This window comes from Parasteatoda tepidariorum, chromosome 3 (assembly GCF_982258835.1).
Source record: "Parasteatoda tepidariorum strain Cologne lab strain chromosome 3, Ptep-v5.0, whole genome shotgun sequence".
Classification (NCBI taxonomy): domain Eukaryota; kingdom Metazoa; phylum Arthropoda; class Arachnida; order Araneae; family Theridiidae; genus Parasteatoda; species Parasteatoda tepidariorum.
Window position 1 is genome coordinate 109,641,723 of NC_141757.1, and position 20,488 is coordinate 109,662,210.

Genomic DNA, 20,488 nt, shown 5'->3' on the forward strand with positions numbered 1-20,488 from the left:
TTTCCCCCGATATAAAAACTAAAAATATGCATTTTTAGAACTTTTATTTTGCTGATTTATTGCAATTCAAAGGAATATGAATGGAAGCTAGCTTATATCAAATGATAGTGTAACGTAAATATGTGTTCGACATTTGTTTGCAATGTCGAGCTATGTTAGACATTCTCAACTTTAATTTCGAATAGAATAATAATTCACTTCCATTAACTTAATACTATTTAACCTATTTAAATTAATTTTTTCAATAAAAACAACATTTTCTGGATACCAAAAAATACATGATCAAATTAATATTATCGTAATTAAAACCAATAAAAGAATACCAATAGCTGCGTGATGTGTAACAATGGATGATAATTTAATATACTGCATAGATAATAGTTTAATGATATTTGTTATATCAAACTATGTTAGATATTCTCAGTGCTTTAATTTCCAATAAAACAATATTTCACACATTCATATAATATTATAACTAACACATTCATATTCAATTATTTATTTATTTTTTATTTATTTATGTATTTTTATTTATTTATTTGCTTACAGATTTAAGCACACTGAATGACCTAAATTTTTTAAAGCTGAAAAATCTATGTATTCAAAATCAAAATAATTCAAAATATTAATTAATGTCTTATAATTATCTAAGAAAAAAAAAATCTTCCTCGATAAAAAATCGCTTTTTTCTCAAAAAATCAATTATATACCCTTCATCTGTTCCGCTCTTCAAATGAGATGATACATTAGTCATCCTTCTCATAGTAGTCATAATTATTTAGTAATGAAGATTAGATTGCAAAAATGTGCAATAATTAAAAATATAGCTTTTCAGGAAATAGATTCCTTTGAAGTTACGTAATTATAAATTCGGATAGTAAACTTGTAGACATATTTTTAATAAAGCCTGTAGTAAATCACACGATTCACTGCAAAAAATTCTGGATTAAATTACAGTAAACTGTACCGGCACTCAGGGTGTTTCTGCTTAAAAATTTTACGTGACTGAGGTTCTGATGTACCGAAATTTTTTAAGTAATATTTACTGTAATATAACTGAATTGTTTTAATTAAATAAATATTACTGTCAAAATTGAGGCATGAAATTTTACGGAAACGATACCCAGGGTAATAATATTTTTACCGTAAATGGAAGCAGAATTTTTTCCAGTCTGAAATAGATAATTAAATTCTATTTCATGTATAGATGAAGGAAGTCTTTATTTAAATGGAAAACTGAAAATCTATCCTATTTTATGAATAAAACAAATGATCTGAATCTGAAAATTTCTTCTGAAAAATTAAAATTTCTTCTCTGAATAAAATAATTTTAATTACTGCAAATTTTGTGACTATTATTATTGTCACTATTATATGTGACTGCACTGTAGAAACTGTAACTGCTTGAGAGCGATTATAGGAAATCATTTGAGAAATAAATATCGCATATAAATGAAACTTTAACCCTTATCTTAATTGTCCAAGTGAAATTAGAAACAAAATTATGGACAATATTATGAATAGAAATCTTTCCATTTAAAAGCATTGTTCTTCGTGTATCGTTTGCAAGCTGTTACTGTTCACACGGCTTCTGATCCTATTTAGCCAGCCCCTTTATTCCCAATCATTCTTTTATTCCAACTGTGCGTGATAGAATTGCACTACTTTGATCCCAAGCTACGCTAAAATAGGCATAGAAATCCCTAAGGGGGGGAAATCACAAAAACGGATATTTCAATCTTTTTTTATTTGTTGTTTCATTTTCTTCTAAGTATTATTATTGAAGCGATGTATTTCATATAATAATTACCCTGTACAAAATTTATTATTTTGAAAATTGCTTTCAAAAACATATTCAATAATTTAAATACAAGTTGAGGTAAAATAAACCATATGGCGCGTGCTATTTAAATAAATTCTTTTGAAACAGAGGTTCATGCGTACAGTTTTTAGGAATTTATTTTCCACAAATTTTCAACCAAAAAAGTATGACATTTATATTTTATCAATGCTTTACAGAATTTATGATTATTCTACGTAAAATATAAGAATTCAATTGATGCATTTTAGAAAAATACATGAGTTACATAAAGCATTCTGGCAACGTATAGTTGTAGATCTAGGGAGTCGAGGCTTCACAAATTCATGACTAATGCTGTAAAAAAAAAAAAAATCCTGTAAAATTTACGATTTTAAACCACCAGCGGGGTTGGTTGCACAAAACCGTAAAATTTACGAAGTAAATCCTTAGCCTCAAATGTCTTTTACCATACAAGAACAAGTTTTTCCGTAAAAATTACGAAGAAATTGCGTCGCCAGACTGGTTTCTTACCGTAATAAAACAAGTTTTTTGGACAAAAATAAATCAATTGTTTCAGCAGATTTTTACCATATGGAGACAAGTTCTGGAATTAGAATCTGGCTCACTTCATAGCGAGACCCGTTCTGTACCCGCTGCGGCTGAAGTACTTTATTATGAAGCTATTATTAGCCTGAAACATTTCATAACAAATCAATTTTTAAAAAAAGAACATTAAAAACATTTTCAAAATTCTTTATTTTCGTAACATGGATTTTACAACAAAATATTAGAAAATGCTTCCACACAGAAATGCATTACTTCGAAAATGATATGATATAGCTACCAGCATTTAGGATTATTCGAATTATTTCCCTCAATGGTAGTGGGAAAAAAAAGGATTTAAAATACGTATGTATTTTACATACGTATACATTCCCCCTCAATAAAATGTTTTAATAATATTTCTTAAAGCCGAGAGAGCCTGGTTGGCAGGGCGCCGGTTCGTGAGAATGGGAGTTCGAATCCAGACGGCCCAAGACTCTCCGCATAGTAAATGGTGACTGCTGAACGTTGAATCTGTCGGATCACAAAGTCCTCCAAGTACCCATAACAAATTCTACCTCTGAGGGTACTGAATTGGAAATGGATCATTCTCTGGTTCAGGTCAAAATTACGATTTGTGGATCAATGAATGGATGTATGAATAGGGCCACTCTATAAACTGATGTGACGTAAGGGTGTGACTGAAATCGAATTCTTAGCCATAGATGGCACCACTGGAAAACAAAGAACAATCGCACCCCTTGCCTTCATGACCTACGACAACAGCAATAGTATTTCTTCTTTTAAAAAAAAGTCTACCTTTTAAATATTTTCCTACTCATCTTATTAATAAAAATGACAGAAGACTGGTACGCATCAATTTTATTACCCCCGTTATAGTTTTTCAAAAAGCCTAAAAATTGGCAGCTATGATATGATATTCTTCTTCTTACTACTAAAAATGAAGTTTTTGGCTGAGGAAAACAATCAGAGAAAAATTGACATTTAAAAAAGAAAATTTGATTGTATAAAACACTAACAAATAATTCACAAGAAATGCATAAATCAACGACAATGCATAAAATTAAGAAATTGCAATGCATTACAAAACTAAGCTCTCCTCAATGGCTAGATAAAGTTATGCGACATAATGTATCAGATTATCTTTTGTTTCTTCAACAATCAAAACTAACGAATACAAAAGCAATGAATGAGGAGAACTTTAACAAAATATCCATTGATATTTGAGATCTATAATTGAAAAACCTTTCAAAGATATGCTAATAAATCAAAACAAACATTACGAAACAAAATTATAACAAAAAAAAAGTAAAAAAGGAAAGAATACAGTTGTTTAGATTTATATTGTTCTGTTATGTAGTTTAATTTATTTTTGTAAAATAACATATTTATTTGATATCATTTCATTCGAAATGATCATATAAAAGAGTTATAAAGTACAATTGATAAAATAAATAATCATCATATAACTGTAAAAAATTATTTTTAATTGATTTTTAACTCTTAAAAAAATCTTACTTCTTTTTCAAATCGATCTTCATTCGCAATATTTTTTGCTTCTTTTATTATTCTTTTTTAATTATTACTTTACATTAAAAAATTAATTGAAAATACTGAAACAATCAATTTCAAATCTAATTTACATTTTATGAGAAAAATTTTAATATTATTAGCAGTTATTCAATTCTAAAAGCAGTAAAAAATCGTTTTTAAATAATAAATTCAATTTTTAATCTAAAATGTTATTTACTTTAAAGCAAAAAAAAAATAATTTCGATAAATTAATAATTGTTTCAGTTTCTTATTGTAAAATAGTTTTAAACCCAGTAGGAATTAAATGTGTACTTTTTTTAAACTACTTTTAAAAGTACAAAATGTATTTTATCAAACGACTAAAATAATGAAATAGAATTTATGAAAAAAAATTTCTAAAACCTAAATATTTCATAACAATATTATAACTTAGTTTTGAAAAATAGAACATTCATTTCTGTTTTTTAAGCAGTTATAACTATTAAGTATATTTTAATGCAAAACTCCACGAATACTAAGTAAGAAGACACACATATATTTCTAAAAGCACTTTAAAATTTTATTTAATGGCAGTATTACTAAAATAATTTTTTTTCTTAAAAAACAAAAATAATCCACAAGTATCTCAAATGGACATACATGCTATAAATAATTATTATTCATTTAGCAGCATTTTAATTAATTTACAAAAATGTAGAATATGTGCAGTATAATTAATTATGACATGTAAAATTTATATCGTTGTTTGATTTAACCTAGACATTTTATTATGTAGGTCATTAATAGAAACAAAAATGAAAGTAAATGCGTTATTGTTATTAAATATGGACACAAAATGTCTAATGAAATTTAACACTTGATATAAAATACAGGCAAAAAATTGTCTTTGTAAATATTCTAATTTTGAAATATACCCAATGAAGTATTTGTAGAGTAACTTCTAATTTTGCTAGCTGATTTTGTTTTTGCCTACCTAATTCTGATTTTGCTAGTGCAAAAGTGAATGAGGAACTTTACTACCATCTGAATATCAAAACAAATGATGTAGTTTGTTTTTAAATGGTTTGAAAATTCTTAAGAAAATAAACAAAAATGTAGAAATAACATTCTGTAGATCAAAAATTTTAATTAACTTAAAAATTCGAGAAGTTTAACTTCTACGCATTAATCTTTAATGGCATAAATATTATGATTACGCCAACATCAAAACTGTTTAAAAAAATTAAATCATTTCAATAATAAGATGACCTAAAATAAGTTATTTTACAACAAAAGCAATCCTGCATAAAACCTTATAAAGAAATGTTTTGTGGTAAAAGAAATGCAGATTTTTTAAAACTTCAGAAGAAGTACTTCGAATAAAATGGCCTTCTGCAAACTATGCTCGTCTCATCTTAAATTGTTACAAGATATGAAAAAAAAAATTCATTCAATAAATGCATCAAAAAACTTATTAAGAATTATAAAACTATAGTAAATATATCAGATATAGAAATGTGTCAATTATGTAAAAATTTTGATTAAAAAATATTTTAATATTTTGAACATGTAAGTATGCTAAAAATTAGTATTTTAATCTTGTTTCAATATTGCGACTTTTTGAATTACACAATATAAGATGATATATATATAGAAACACTGTAGTAAAAGGACGCAGTTTATATAATAAAAAAGCTGTTTAAATACATGGCAAGAATTCGAATTTTAAAAAGATTTGAATAAAATTATTAAAAAAAATCATCACTAAGGATATTTTTGCTCATATGAAGAATTTTTACAAAATGTGTAAAAGTCTTTAATAAATATTTTTTAAACAAAAGAAATTTTTTTTTTACATGTAAAAATTATTAAGCTCAAATTACACATGTTCACAATGTTTCCACAATAATACATTTTTTTTCAGTGCTTTTTTACGCTAATAGTAAGATCAGTATTATCCTAAATAAAAATATTTTTAGAAAGATCAAAATTACAAGAATTGCTCGATGGTTTTTAATAAAATAAATATTGTAAAAAAAGCAATAAACATAAATTAGAATTCGCAATTATTAGATATCTTTAGGGGGCAGTTTCTTCCCCTGCACTTAAGAAATAAAAATTCAAATGTAGTAGTTGTACGTTCTCAGCTTAGTGACTTTTAAAAATTATATTATCAATCAAATAAAAATTTATTAGGTTCAACACTTTCAAGATAAATAAAATTTAAACAATTATTGATACTGGATATTTAAATAAACAATTCACAACAAATTTAATAAATTGTTACGATTTAAAATAGTTCAAATTAAAGTTTATTTAAAAAAAGCACTTATACGTAAAAATATAACTTGCAGTGAAGGGAATAAAAAATATTAAGTTATAACATCCAAGATCTATCGAAAAATCAAATAAATAAATCAAATCTATATACACATATAAAAATAATAATATGACGAAGAAGTACGAAAAATATAGCTTTTTAAATCTTACAAAAGAATTAAAAATTCATTTTGATTTATTTTGAGTGTTGTTATTTAATTATTAAGCAGGTGTATGAAATATGTTTCCATTGTTTGAATTTTTATTACAATTGGATTCCAACAGGTTCGAAAGCAAAAAAAAGAAAGAAAAAAAAAATTTCAAACGCATCTTTCATAAATACTTTTTTTTCCATTTAGTTCTTCAAAAGGCACACGGTTTAATTGATATAATTATCTCATGATGGCAGACATATAAATTTGTTTAGACATAAATACGAAAAAAATTTAAAAAATAATAAAAAGAAAAGTGCAGCTGCAATAGAGTAAAGCTAATCACTAGCTTTTTATTCTCCTATTCGAAACTGCTGTTATTAGAAACTTAAAATTAAAAAAAATAATAAAAAGAAAAGTGCAGCTGCAATAGAGTAAAGCTAATCACTAGCTTTTTTATTCTCCTATTCGAAACTGCTGTTATTAGAAACTTAAAATTAAAAAAAATAATAAGAAGAAAAGTGCAGCTGCAATAGAGTAAAGCTAGTCACTAGCTTTTTATTCTCCTATTCGAAACTGCTGTTATTAGAAACTAAATGTGTTTTAATGCAGAATATTGTTGTGCAACAAACAAAAACATGCAATATTTTAACTACAAAAAGTTTGCATGTGTAATATAACTTATAAGTATTCATTGTGAAGTGTGAATAAATTCTTCATAATTAGAAATTCTGATAACCTATATTATATTCATCATGAAAATAGTTATACGAATAAATGCAGTTTAAAACATTAAAACTATATTGAAAAGGCTACAGTGAACACCAAAACCATTAAAAATTTATGTATATATATATGTTGTTTGATATTTGTTTGATGGTTTTTCTTTGAGTTATTAGTTTTTCTTTCAGCGCTTTACCCCTCTGTTTACATTAATTGTTGTTTACCGAGCTTTTAATAATAACCTATTTCTGAAATGTATAATTAGTTTGGCACAAATTGAATAAGTTTTTGCTATTTCTTTTAAAATTAGGGTTAATTTGAAAAATATTTTATTTCTAGTAAATATTTTTTAAATGTATGAAACCAAATTATTATGTCATTTTTATCTTTTTTACTTGTGACATAAAAAATTTCAAATCGCAAATTAAAAACTTATGTGCCTAGCATTTTAAGACTTGATAAATTTAAAAGAAAAAAAAACTGTCAAGACATTCTAATAAACGTTTTGGAAACTTACCATCATTAAGTTTATAAATTACGTGTTAAATTTCAGTAAAATTAGTTATTTGTTACAAGAATTGATTTTAGAAGTCCACTGTAGTCTAAACTAATTTTCAATTTAATAATCTATAACTGATCTAAAAAATGTTCATGTAAGTCTTTGGAAGACTGCCTTGAATTCCTACCTGAGTCAGCTTTCGAATCCTCCCTCGAATCCGAATCTTGCTTTTGTTGTTTTTCCAGCAGAGTTGCTCTCACTGCAGACAAGTAAACAGCACAGTGTACTTTCATGTAAATAGTCTCACCAGCCGCAACAACGGTATAGTCTGGAACAAAGACTTTAAAAGGCGAGTTCTCGGGACTATTAATGTTACTGGTAGTCGATATTTCGAAATTGTTCATCATAATTGAAGGAAGACCAAAAGAACTGAAAGGTCCGGTCTCGAACACCAGATTCTCAAATCCCACTGTGACGATGCAGCGCCCTTCCAATATGAGAACAAAATAATCTGCAGGCTTTCCATTCTGGAATAATACGTTCGATGGAGAAAGTAAATCTTCCTTTCCTGATTTGGCCTTGAAGTACACATCTTGGGACATTAACTTCTTTAAAACCGATTCTGATATGTAGTTGCTTTTGAAGGGATCAACTGAAGTTGATAAGAACTGATAAGTTGCCAGCGCAAGTTGAGGTGATATAGCTGTTGATTTTTTGTCGCCAATTCCCAACCTAGCAAAATCGGAAAAGTCCTGTTTGATCTGAGACTCCTTCCTGACTCTTTTTCTCCTGTTATCTGTGAGAACATCAGTTTCGTCGATGATTTCTGATTGTATTATCTCCTCAATCACATCTTCTAACGTGACGATACCAGTCAATTCATAGAATGGATCGCCATCAGCTTCGTTATTGACGCGTCGAACAAAAGCCATATGAGACCGTCCCTTCTTAAACTCATTCAGCATGACGTCCAGTGTGGTATCCTCAAACACGAAATTAATGGGATGGTTATAAAACTCACATAAAGTTTTCAGTTGAGTCTCAGTATCTGGATCAACAAATGCCAAATCCTTAATATTCAACAGAGCCACAATGTTATTTCGGTCACCGTCGAACACAGGGATTCTGGAATATCCTTGTTTAATAATCTCAGATACTGTTTCAAAGTCTAAGACGGCGCTGTAGGGTACCATGAAAACGTCATTTATTTTCGTCATGACATCAGCAACAGTCTTTTTTGTCAGTTCTAAAGCACCAGATATGATATCCACTTCCTCGTTATGCAAATCATTGAAATCTTTGGTGACCCGGATGAATTCCATTAATCTCTTTCTGTTATACACATTGCGAATCTCTTCACCCAGTACACAATCCAATATTTTGCTGATTGGAAAGGAGAGTGGAAACGTTAGAACCATAAATACCTTTGTCACCCACAAAGTCTTTGCACCAATAGCCAGGCCATGTCGAGAACAAATAGCTTGCGGTATTATCTCCCCGAAAATAACTATACCAAAAGTTGACACGATGACAGCGATTATCCCCGATGTCAAATCGTCTAATAATATAGTTAGAGTATTGTTCACCAAAACATTTCCCAAAAGAAGTGAACAAAGCAAATAATTACTTTGTTTTCGCACTGGATATATCTTTCTGGCATGTTTTTTCTCAGATTCGGTACCACATTTTTCAAGGACAAGTAATTCGGTGCATTCTAAAGACATTAATCCAAGATTCAAACCACTAAACAATCCAGATAAAATTAAAAGGAAGCATAAAATCACTGATTGGAGTCCTATAGGTAAAATACGTCCCACTGGTCTCAAAGCTAATTGTAATTCCCGACCTTGATGTAACCAACTAGGGATCGACCCCCTTTTATCTTTCACGCAAATGTAATAAAGTCTGTTACCATCCAGAGGTGGTAATGAAATGTCAAATTGTATAACTTTATCAGATAGTACATTTCCCTGTGACAAAGATATCACCTTGATCAACGGAAAATTGTCACATTTACTACCTCTAGGCAAACTCTCATCAATAAAAGCGATATCCGAATCAACGTTAAAATGTGTTCCGAATAAAAATAGTTTTACTTTAACGTTGGTTGGTATACTGACAATTCCATCATCGTCATTGTGGACGCGATCTCCGTGGGCGCGAATGCCGGAGATCGTCGGCGGCTTTTCGCACTGACTTACGATCGTGACGCCGCCGTCTCTGGGATCGACATGACTGTAGCGAGCACTTCTCTGCTGGACACAAATCTTCCGGGGTGAGCTCGACGATGGGTAGAGAGATTCGTTAAGATCGACAAAAATCGCCGAATCATGCCTGTGATGATGAATCAAAGTCTCTTTGAGAATCGTAATGTCAGTGTTCAGAATGCTGAAGTTTCTTTCGATCAAATCAATAAACAAGTTGTACTTGGCGTCGATGTTCGTTAAGTTCAGTCCGTAGATGCCGGTGGAATTACTGTTTCTAAAAGCAGGATTCAATGATTTAGTGTCGCTGAATGAAGTATCAGACGAGACGGTGAAACAGGGATTGATAAGAATAAGAATTAAAGCTAACGTTCCTATTCTTTTCGTACACAACACAAACATACAGCACATGTCAAAGCAGTAAATCGATAATAGTAGGATTTTCTCACGCAGCGTGGGGTAAATAGAATGGATCTCCTCTCGTCGGCTATTCTGAAATATATCTTATGAAACAAATTAAATCATGCGATGAAGGATAAAAATAAATAAATTGACGTGATTTTTAGGAGAAAATCCTCGTGGCTACGATATTTTCTCTTGACCGAACGGCTACTGCTAGCTGAAGATCAAACAGAGATCAAATTGTTAGAAACAAACCCGACAGATGGCACTAGTGCATTGCATCCTTGCCAGGAAACCACGCTGTCTATCATCCGGATTTATTAGGAAAAAGGAGTTCCTTATAGCTGACACGTTTTTGTGTTTAGTCTTCACTCGAAAAGAAATTGGATGCTGTGTTTGTTTCAAAACAAACTTTTTCGTTGAACGATTTTGACGTTTTTTTTTAAATATTTTATAAAAGAAATTTAAATTAAATTAATTTTTAGTGTTTCGAGGATAAATTTTGATTTATTATTGTTACACGCTTTTATGTTTTGTCTTCATTCGAAAAGAAATTTGATGCTGTGTTCTCTAACTTTTTCGTTGAAAAATTTTGGCGTGTTTTTTTTTATTTTTTTTTATGAAATTATTTTTTTAGTGTTTCGCGGATAAATTATGATTTATTATTTTTATTTTAATAATGTCATTTTTATTTGAAGTTTGAATGTCTATAAAAATTGGAATAATAAGGAATTAAAAAAACTAGTTGTAGATGACAAAGATAATGGTTATCACCATTTCATCTTTGAGGGAAAAAATAACTTTGTCACTTTCATATACAGGTTTTGAGTTAATTTTTAGAGATCAGTGAAACATACAAAGGAAATGTCATAATTTTTGAATTTTTTCTAAAAAATTATTGAATTAAAATACAAAGTTTATTCGTGCCAATATCGTTCATCGAAACTTGATCAATAAATGAGCAGGAATTGAGATGACTGAATGAAAAGCAATCTTTGATTGAAGTAAAGGGTATCTGTGCCTATAATATTTTTTCGCAAAAATTTTTTTATTCATTGCTGTAAATATAATTTTGGCTTCTTAAAAACATAAAACTATAGCAATACACTTTTAAGTATAAAATACCTTTAGAACACAAATATTCAACGTTCCATTTCTTCTTTTGATTCGAATAATGCATTTTAATGTAATTATCTAATATCTTAATGTAATTGTCAATATATTTCTTAAAAAACTATATCTTTTTAATCAGCTTATTAGGGCAATTCCGAAATATTTGAATACGGAAATAATTAAGGTAAAGCTGGATATCATTTTTAAAAAGATAGAATACCAGAAGTTTTTGCCGGTACAGTGACTATTAATTGTTCTTTATTCGTCCAATTTATTTCAATAACAAAGACGATCATATCGACGTCAGAATCTACACACTATTCGCCGGAAGCGAATTAGTGTACGTCACTTCCGTGTATCTTGAATATGCCTTACTTGCTGTTAAAATCTCATTTTAAAAATTTTAACATTAATGACTCATGTTTTGAAGTACACTGTTTTTCATATTATAAACATATTGTATTTTAAACTGCAGTATCAAAAATTTATGACACATTGAACTTTCTCATATAATCTGTAAAAGTTTAATGTCATAAAAGCACACGAGGGCATCTGCATAATTAAATTAACTACCAAAAATACTAGGTAGGTAGATAAGTACTTTATTTACGTCGCACTAGAACTATACAATGAGCTATTGGCGACGGTCTGGGAAACATCCCTGGGGATGATCCAAAGACATGCCATCGCAATTTTGATTCTCTTCAGAGGGGGTGGCCCCCTCTGCTTTGGAAGCCAGTCGACCAGCGAGCAAAGTCGAGCACTTTACGGTAGAACAGATTAACAAGGACGATAACGCGCACCCTCGGACTCTAGGCAGGCTGATCAAAGTGGTCACCCACCCGCTTACTGACCAGTGATGTTTGACTTCGGTGTTCTACTGGGAATCGCGTCTTTACGATCTGTTCACTGCGGGACCCAAAAATACAAATTTTAAATAAATAGCTTAGGAAGACGCTATACCACGGAAAAAACCTTTCATCGTGAATTCTGTTTTGCGTTCATAACTAATTTAAAATTTGAAGTATAAAAAAGTGAGTTCTAGCAAACCTAGAGTAAACCGTGAAGTTTCAAATACTAAAATGGAAATTTATAATATCAAAATGCAAACAAATTAAAGACAGAGAACTGCGTAATCCCAAGTTATCCTTTCATAATTTGTTTTCATTTTGATTCTGTGAAAATTTCAATTCAGTATTTAAAACTTTACGACTTACTCTAGGTTTGCTTGAACTCACTTTTTTCATAATTAAAACTTTAAATTATAGTTAAGAACGCGAAACAGAATTCGCAATGAAAAGTTTTTTCCGCGGTATAGCGTCCTATTAATTTTAGATACCAAAATGCATTTTAGATAATATATACGGATTTTTTTCTAAACAAAATAACTCAGCAAACTTTAAAATCTGAGAAAACTAAAAACTGAAAGGAATTTGAAAAAAAATTTTCGGAAAGAAAAAAAAAGTTTAAAAATTTCCAATTGAAAAAGTATTTTCTTTCCGGAATCCCAGTTTTTTAGAAGAAAAAAAAAAGGGGGGGGGGAATCTTTCTCAACTCAATTAATAAAAAAAAGAAAGAGTGAATTCTAAAGAAAACATAAAATGGAAGGAAAAAAAACTTAAATAAGGCTGATTGGAGGTGTAAAGATCTGTTGCAAGAATCTGGCAAAGCAATTATGGTCGCTAATTTAGAGCCTTGTTCCTCTATTTATCCTGAAATACCTCTGCTTGTCGAAACACGTTTGGTTTAATGCCGCACTTCAAACGGCTTTTGGTTAGCCAGGCCAACCAAATAAATCCTCATTTAAATTTTCTATCCTAATTAAATTTTTAAAACTCCTGATAAATTTCTGTTGGAATAGTTTTAACGGAAATGTACTTTTCAATATCTGTTTTAAAAAATGTTTGCATGTACTTTATATTTATGTAAAAGTTTCGAATAAAATAAGGGCTTATTGTATCATGGGACTATACATTTTATAATTATTGTTTATATATTATTTCACAAAAACTAACTACGTTGCAAGAATATTTATACTGAAATAAGTATGACGCCATTTAATATATGATGCTATGATATGATTGGCATCTGTAAAAGTATTTGCCGGTGATGCTAAGATATCTTTATCATCTATGAAGATATCAGCCAATGATATCATTGACCTTTTGCTAATTATGAATGCTATGAATTGAAGAATGAGACGTGATGCGTATATATTTTTGATATTTTATAAACTATGTTAGTGACAATCCTTTTTTTTAAAAATATTTACTGTGAAATTTAAATTTATTTAAAGCTTATTGAAATATATATTTTTTAAAGTAGATTTTAATATTAGTACATTTTCATTTTTGTGTGTGTGTACATGTATGCCTGATAAATATGCTTATTTCAAAATAATCATGAACATCCTATTTAATTTATTCAGGGCAACATCACCACCATTTGCGAGCTTTTGCCAATGCATTTGGACAGAGGACGCACTTCTTTGACCCTCGACTCGTTGATCCTCTAAGAGAATGGGAACAATTCAGAAGAAAAACAGCTGAACAATGGGCACTCGATTTGCCCAGAAGAATGGGCGCTACACCAGCTGGTAAGCTTTTCATAAAAATAAGGACCCTTTTTCAAGAGGTCCATCTAACTCTCTTTTTTTTAAACGAGAATGTCTTTTCTAGAGTCGTGATGGTTCAGGGTATAGTGCATTCGCCTTCCAATGAGGTGATCCGGATTCGAATCCCAGAGATGACTGGTCAATATGAATTCCGCATCCGACTTGCACCGACCACAGTGACCTAAAATATTCTCTGTGGTAGACTGATCATGTGTTAGAGTCCCCTTGCCGTTAGGGAATTTTTCGTGGCTTTTCCTTCAATATAACGCAAATGAGGGTTAGTTCCATCAAAAAGTCCTCCATGAAGGCAAACTTCTCCCAATACTTGATCCAGGAGTTCCCTAGTCTTCTGGATTGGGTTCAAAATTATAAGGCTACGGAGTTGAACATTAGTAGTCGCAAACCCAAAATTTGGGTCGGTTGTTCAAAGACGGTTATAAAATAAAATAAAATGTCTGTTCTACTAAGGTTTTCAACATTGACCGGTAAACAAAGTAACGCTTTAACTTTGGAGCAGATCTTAATATTTGAAAAGTAGATTTCCAAATTTGAAATATTTTCAGCCATAAAAGCAAAGGTACTAACCAGCTAAAAAAAAAGCTTCGAGGCTATTATTTTCATTTTTAAACTTCTCTTACTTTAAATATTATACATATCTAATCAAATATATTAATTACCATGATGCTATAGAGATGTCCAAGCCAGAGTTTGACTACATCTATAAGTGGAAAAAATCAAACCGTTCCCTTAATTTTGTCTTTGTGAATGGCAACAAGCTAGTTGCACTATGCCAATTGGACGATACGTATTATCAGCCCAATAGAAACGTATTCCTATTTGTTACTATCTAACTGATTAATCATTAATGAATTGCCAATGGGCTGGTAAGTGACGCCAACTTCGACAGCTCTATAATACTATTATATGTTCACAAAGTACAGCTCAATTTTTTTTATAATACAAACTAAGTCACATGTTCGTCAAATTACAACCAAAATCTTTATTGTATGGTAAACCATTCGTCGCACGTAACAATAACGATTTAACTCAATTTTTTGCTCTTAGTTCTTCAATGTAGTTCCGAAGTTAGACGTTCACTTTCCACTGAGGTGACCAAGATTCGATTCCCAGCAATATTTGGTCTACATGAATTTGGTGAATCCGCAACCACCTGAGTGCTGACTTAAAATATCTCCAGTGATAGACAGATCATAGGAAAGAATCTCCTTGCCGCCGAGCTAAACGTAAAGGTATTTGCTACTCAAATGCAAATTAATTTCATCAAAGAAGTATTTTACGATGTCTTTCACTTGTCAGTCCCGATGTTTGATTCAGCAGTTCCCTTGTCGTCACGGTTGGATTCAAAAGTACGAGGTTACAGAATTGAATAGTCATAGTCGTATGCTCAAAAATGGGTGCAGCAGGTTATAAAATAAAATATATATTTCTGGTGCAACGTACAACACATTGCATTGCAACAGCAAATCTGAACGTTAAATTTGTTTATATTATTATTTAAAGAATATTTGAGATGCATTTCAACAGTATGTAAAAATATTCTTTGTTATTTTATTTAAAAAAAAAATTTTTTAAACCCTATATATTTCACATAAGTTTCCTTTGAGACCCAGCGGCTCTAACTTTATTTTGACTACAAGTTGTTGAATAATTGAGAATTTTAGTATCAAGATTAAACATTCATAGGTAATATTTTTTTCTACATAAAGGACTATTTGTAAAACTATGATGAGCTACACTTTTTCAAATAGTGAAATTTCTTTATATCGAATCAAACTGTTCCTTAATATTTTTTCCAGACTGGAACTTAATAAATTTCCTGAATTATATAAAAGCATATCACACAAAAAAATCTTGTTGCTTCTATGGAAATTGTAGGATTTTTCACCAAAAACTCTCTATGTGGCTTTTCCTTATAATGCCGTCCATAAGCTAAATGATTAGGTTTAAACATAAAATCAAAAAATGTATCTTTCAAGCAACTTAAAAAGAGTCCAGTAGATATAGTGGGGGAAAAAAATCGTGGATAAATACGATAGCAAAACCGTTTATACGCAATCCCTTTTCTCGTAAACTGTTCATATCCAGATACGTTCTTAAATTACCCCCAACTCTTTGAGAAAGTCGGGCCAATTCTTTATTTATCCATCTTTAACTCCTGGAAATGGGATTAAAAAAGAAATTTTCAGAGATGATCATTACTCCATTTGGCCATTTCGGAAATTGAGCTGTAACGCGTTAATTGCCTCCTGATTTCATATGACCATTTCTCCTTTTGCCAAAAAAATAAGAGAGCTTGCTTGATTGAAAAAAAGAGAGCTATAAGTCAAGCACCAATAGTCACCGGGTGAAAGGATTGTGGTTCATGGGACCACAGTGGTGCTTTATCCTACTTAAGGGTAGCCCAGATAAAAATGACATGCCTCATACATCAATGGGGGTGGGTTTATGCCTTCCCCCCATTTCTTTTCGCCATCGGAAGTTGGGCTCATTAGTAAAAGGAGTCTTTAAATCTCATTCGAGCTGTAATTAAGTTAAGCGATCGATCGTAAATACGAAAGATTGAAACAATGAGGAAAAGTTTCCAAACGTTTCGTCTTCATTAATCTGGGTTTTGTTCCTCGCTGCATTACCCCCCTACCCCTCAAGCGTTTTCTTTATGTCTTCTGGGTCATCAACGTTGTCTCTTCCCTGCATTGTTTTTGTAGAATGACAAACATTGTTCGAAAGAGAAACTTACATTTGGGTTATTGGCTAAACTGTTTGGGATTTATATTCTTTAAGACCTTTGTTGGAATAACAGATAAAAAGACTTATTTCCATTTCAGTTTTACTGTTTCTTTGTTGTTTTTTTCCCCCTATCACTGGAATCTCATAGTAAACTTACGTTTGACTGTTCATTCTCCAAGTTTCGTGATTTTGAACTTAACTCAGAAGGTACTTTATCATGTGAAAATTTGGGGGCACGTTAATGGCGAATCACGAAACCCTCTCCCGGTTAATTTGACTAAAATGGGATTCTAATCTTTTATTTCTACAGCGTTATTAAACCAGTGAAACAGGAATCGAACGCAACTGACAAATCATCGAATTTGACAGCCTGTATTTAAAGCGAATCGTGACATTTTTACACTTAAATGGCCCTTAGTATTGTTATAGTATTATCCATATAGATAGTTTATAAGTTCCCAGAATTTCCTAAAAATAACAAAATATTGCATATAACATCTTATTGTTTACAAGCTAATCGTGGTGCTTTTTTTACCAAATATGTTCTCCTGCTAAATTTGGAAATATGCCTCACGAATAGGTTTTATATTAAAATCCTCGTTGAAAAGAGACCGAATTTTCAGTTTACGGCTACTAATGTTCTCCGTATTCTTGTAATTTTGAACCAAATTTAACTCCTGAATCAAGTATAGGGAGAAATTTGCCTTTGTGGAGGACTTTTTGATGGAACTAACCCGCATTTGAGTTACAAATAAAGGAAAACCACGAAGACCTCCCACGGTTAACCTGACAGCATAGGGATCCGTCTACCACTGAGCATATTTTACGTCAGCACTGTGGTTGGTGCGAAATTCGTGTCGACCAGCCAATATATTTAACATTTTATAACCTTCGTTGAACAACCGACCCAATTTTCGGGTTTACGACTACTAATGTTCAACTCCATAGACTCGTAATTTTGAACCCAATCCTGAAGACAAGGGAACTCTTGAACTGAGTATTGGGAGAATTTTTCCTTCGTGGAGGTCTTGCATTGTGACAAAAATCTCCCACGGTTAGCCTGACATCATTGAGGATATTCTATGTTATCACTGTGGTCGGCGCAAGCCGGGTGCGGAATTGGTACCCCTTAACATCTACCTGAATACATAAACTTTGTCGCAAATCTACCACAGACAGAGGTGAACTCACTAAACTGGTAGCCAGGAAGAGTACATAGAGCACTATGATTCCCAAAAGGCTACAATGAAATTCCTCCCAAAAAATTACAACTCAGACTTACTATTTGCCAAACTGGCAAATGATGTAAATAACTACGTTGCAAAACTTATTTCTGAATCTTACTCAATGTAAAATACACTTCGATATTACTCATTACCAATCATCAAGCAGCGAGCCGAGGTGGCTCAGGGGGTAGATCGTTTGCCTTTCAATGAGGTGAACCGGGTTCGAATCCTAGCGATGACTGGTCGATACGTGTTCCGCATCCGGCTTGCACCGACCACAGTGCTGATGTAAAATATCCTCAGTGGTAGACGGATCATGGGTTAGAGTCCCCTTGTTGTCGAGCTAACCGTGAAAGGTTTTCGTGGTTTTCCCTTTCATATAACGCAAATGTGGGTTAGTTCTATCCAAAAAGTCCTCGTTGAATGCGAATTTCTCCCAATACTTGGTCCAGGAGTTCCCTTGTCTTCTGGATTGGGTTCAAAATGACAAGGCTACGAAGTTGAAAAAAGCTAGTCATAAACCCAAAATTGGGTAGGCTGTTCAAAGACTGTTATAAAATAAAATTGAAATCATCAAGCAGTAATTTCGGTAGATAAATCTTAATATTTATATTCTTCAGTCTTGAAGTAAAACTTTTTATTTGGGTATTTACTTACAGAAAATATTCCGCAGCGGATTATAAATATTTTTTTTTATACTAAAATTAAAATTCTAAGTAAATCGAGCGCATTAAAAACTAGGAAAAGTTTTAATCAGAGATAAGTTTAGTTTAATTTTTCCCTTATGGTTCTAGACTCGAGCATTCTCCATTCATTTCCTATTATCTAGAGCACGCTATTGACGTGTTTACTATTTCTGACTTTATAAAACCCTCGAAAAGTCCAGGATCACGATATGGTGGTATTATGAGTGATTTTAGTCCCATTGTTTCCGGTCACGTGAGACTCTCAGTACCGGAAACAAAGAGAGTGATATCCCCATGGAAACGTAGATTATCCGAACTTTGAAGTCCAAAATCAACTTGATGAACTTGGGCGCCAGAATTGCCCGATATCCTGTTTAATATTTCAAGATAAAAGGTCAGATATATAGACGTTTTGTACTGTAAAAGGGAATTCGATAACAATAAAATATCATTCAAACCACATGCAACTGCATTATAAATCCAGTTTTAAATAGGGTTTATTTGAATCCTTTGATGAGACACGGCGCAACATTTATTTAATCCCGAAATTTTCCATCTTTTGTTTTGCAGGATTCAAATGACATGGAAGGCGGTGCAATATAAAAGTATGTCAGTAACTATTCATAAAAGGAGCCAATTTTTATCATAGTAGTTAGAAAAGGAAATAGAAATCGATAAAAAAAAAAGTTTCAACGAGAATTTATAATTAGATTATAATTCTTAAAACGCAGATTTAATCATTCCAAAAAATATTTTTAGGAACGAAATCTATATGAAAGGACATGTTGACAGCTGTAAATAAAATGTTACTTCCAACTGCTTTCATTTTATTTTATAATCGGTGTTGAACAGCCGACCCATTTTCGAAATTTTTTTTTTTTAGGTTCAGCACTATGAATGTTCAATTGCGTGTAATTTTGAACCCAACCCAGAATACAAGGGGATACAATTCCTGAAACAAGCATTGAGACAAACTAGCCTTTGCGGAGACTTTTTGATGGAACTAACTCTTATTTGCGTTACATGAAGAGGAAAACCACGAAAATTTTCCATGATTAACCTGCAAGCTAGGGGATTCTAATACATGATCTTTGGTCGGTGCGAGCCGGAGACAAAATTCTAATCGACCAGACATTGATTAAACATATAACCTGAGCCACCGCCGGGGGCTCAGGTTGGATCCACCTGAGCATAGGGGATCCAAGTTTCAATTTTATCCTTTTAAACTGAATCACAGAATGCAACTGTAATTCAGTTTAGTCTAATATTACGTCATGGAGTCGTGATGGCTCAGGGGATAGAGCGTTTGCCTTCCAATGAGGCGACGAATTTGAATCCCCAGCGATGACTGGTAGATACGAATTCCGTATCCGGCTTGCACCGAACACAGTACTGACGTTAGATATCCTCAGTGGTAGACGGATCATGGGTTAGAGCCCCCTTGGCGTCGTGCTAACCGTGGAAAGTTTTCCTCTCCATGTAACGCAAATGCGGCTAAGTTCCATCATCAAAAAGTTCTCCAGGAAGGCAAATTTCCCCCAATACTTGATTCAGGAGTTCCCTTGTCTTCTGAATTGGGTCCAAAATTGCAAGGGTACGGAGTTGAACTTTGGTAGTCGTAAACCCAAAAAATTGGGTCTACTGTTCAACCACGATTATAAAATAAAATATTACATCACGTGACTATTTCCTACATTTCGAGACCCATCATTCAATTTATGATCAATTAGATTAAAAGTTATTAAATATGATTAGCTACCCCCCCCCCTCGCCTGTTAAGTCCACTGAAAACAATTTTTTATTGGAGTAAATTTAGCTTACAGTTTTTCCAGACTGTTGAAACATCATTTATTCCTATTGAAAGGTTTCTTTCAAAACTTTTAAGGACAAAAAGGGTTTGTTTCCTAGTAATTAAATTTTGCATT

The 20,488-nt window shown here is 31.7% G+C and overlaps 1 protein-coding gene and 1 pseudogene across 3 annotated transcripts in view; one reads left to right on the plus strand and one right to left on the minus strand.

The window, feature by feature from the left end:
- Positions 1-20,488, plus strand: part of LOC107454788 (uncharacterized) — a 60,055-nt gene that overhangs the window by 34,198 nt on the left and 5,369 nt on the right. For both annotated transcript variants that reach the window (XM_043038906.3, XM_043038905.3), the window contains exon 3: positions 13,718-13,885. In XM_043038906.3, the coding sequence (XP_042894840.2) occupies positions 13,718-13,885 (168 nt within the window). The remainder of the gene's footprint in view (positions 1-13,717; positions 13,886-20,488) is intronic.
- Positions 5,728-10,323, minus strand: LOC107454799 (unextended protein pseudogene; annotated as a pseudogene). The gene has a single exon (XR_015432695.1). The product of XR_015432695.1 is annotated as an unextended protein pseudogene (transcript).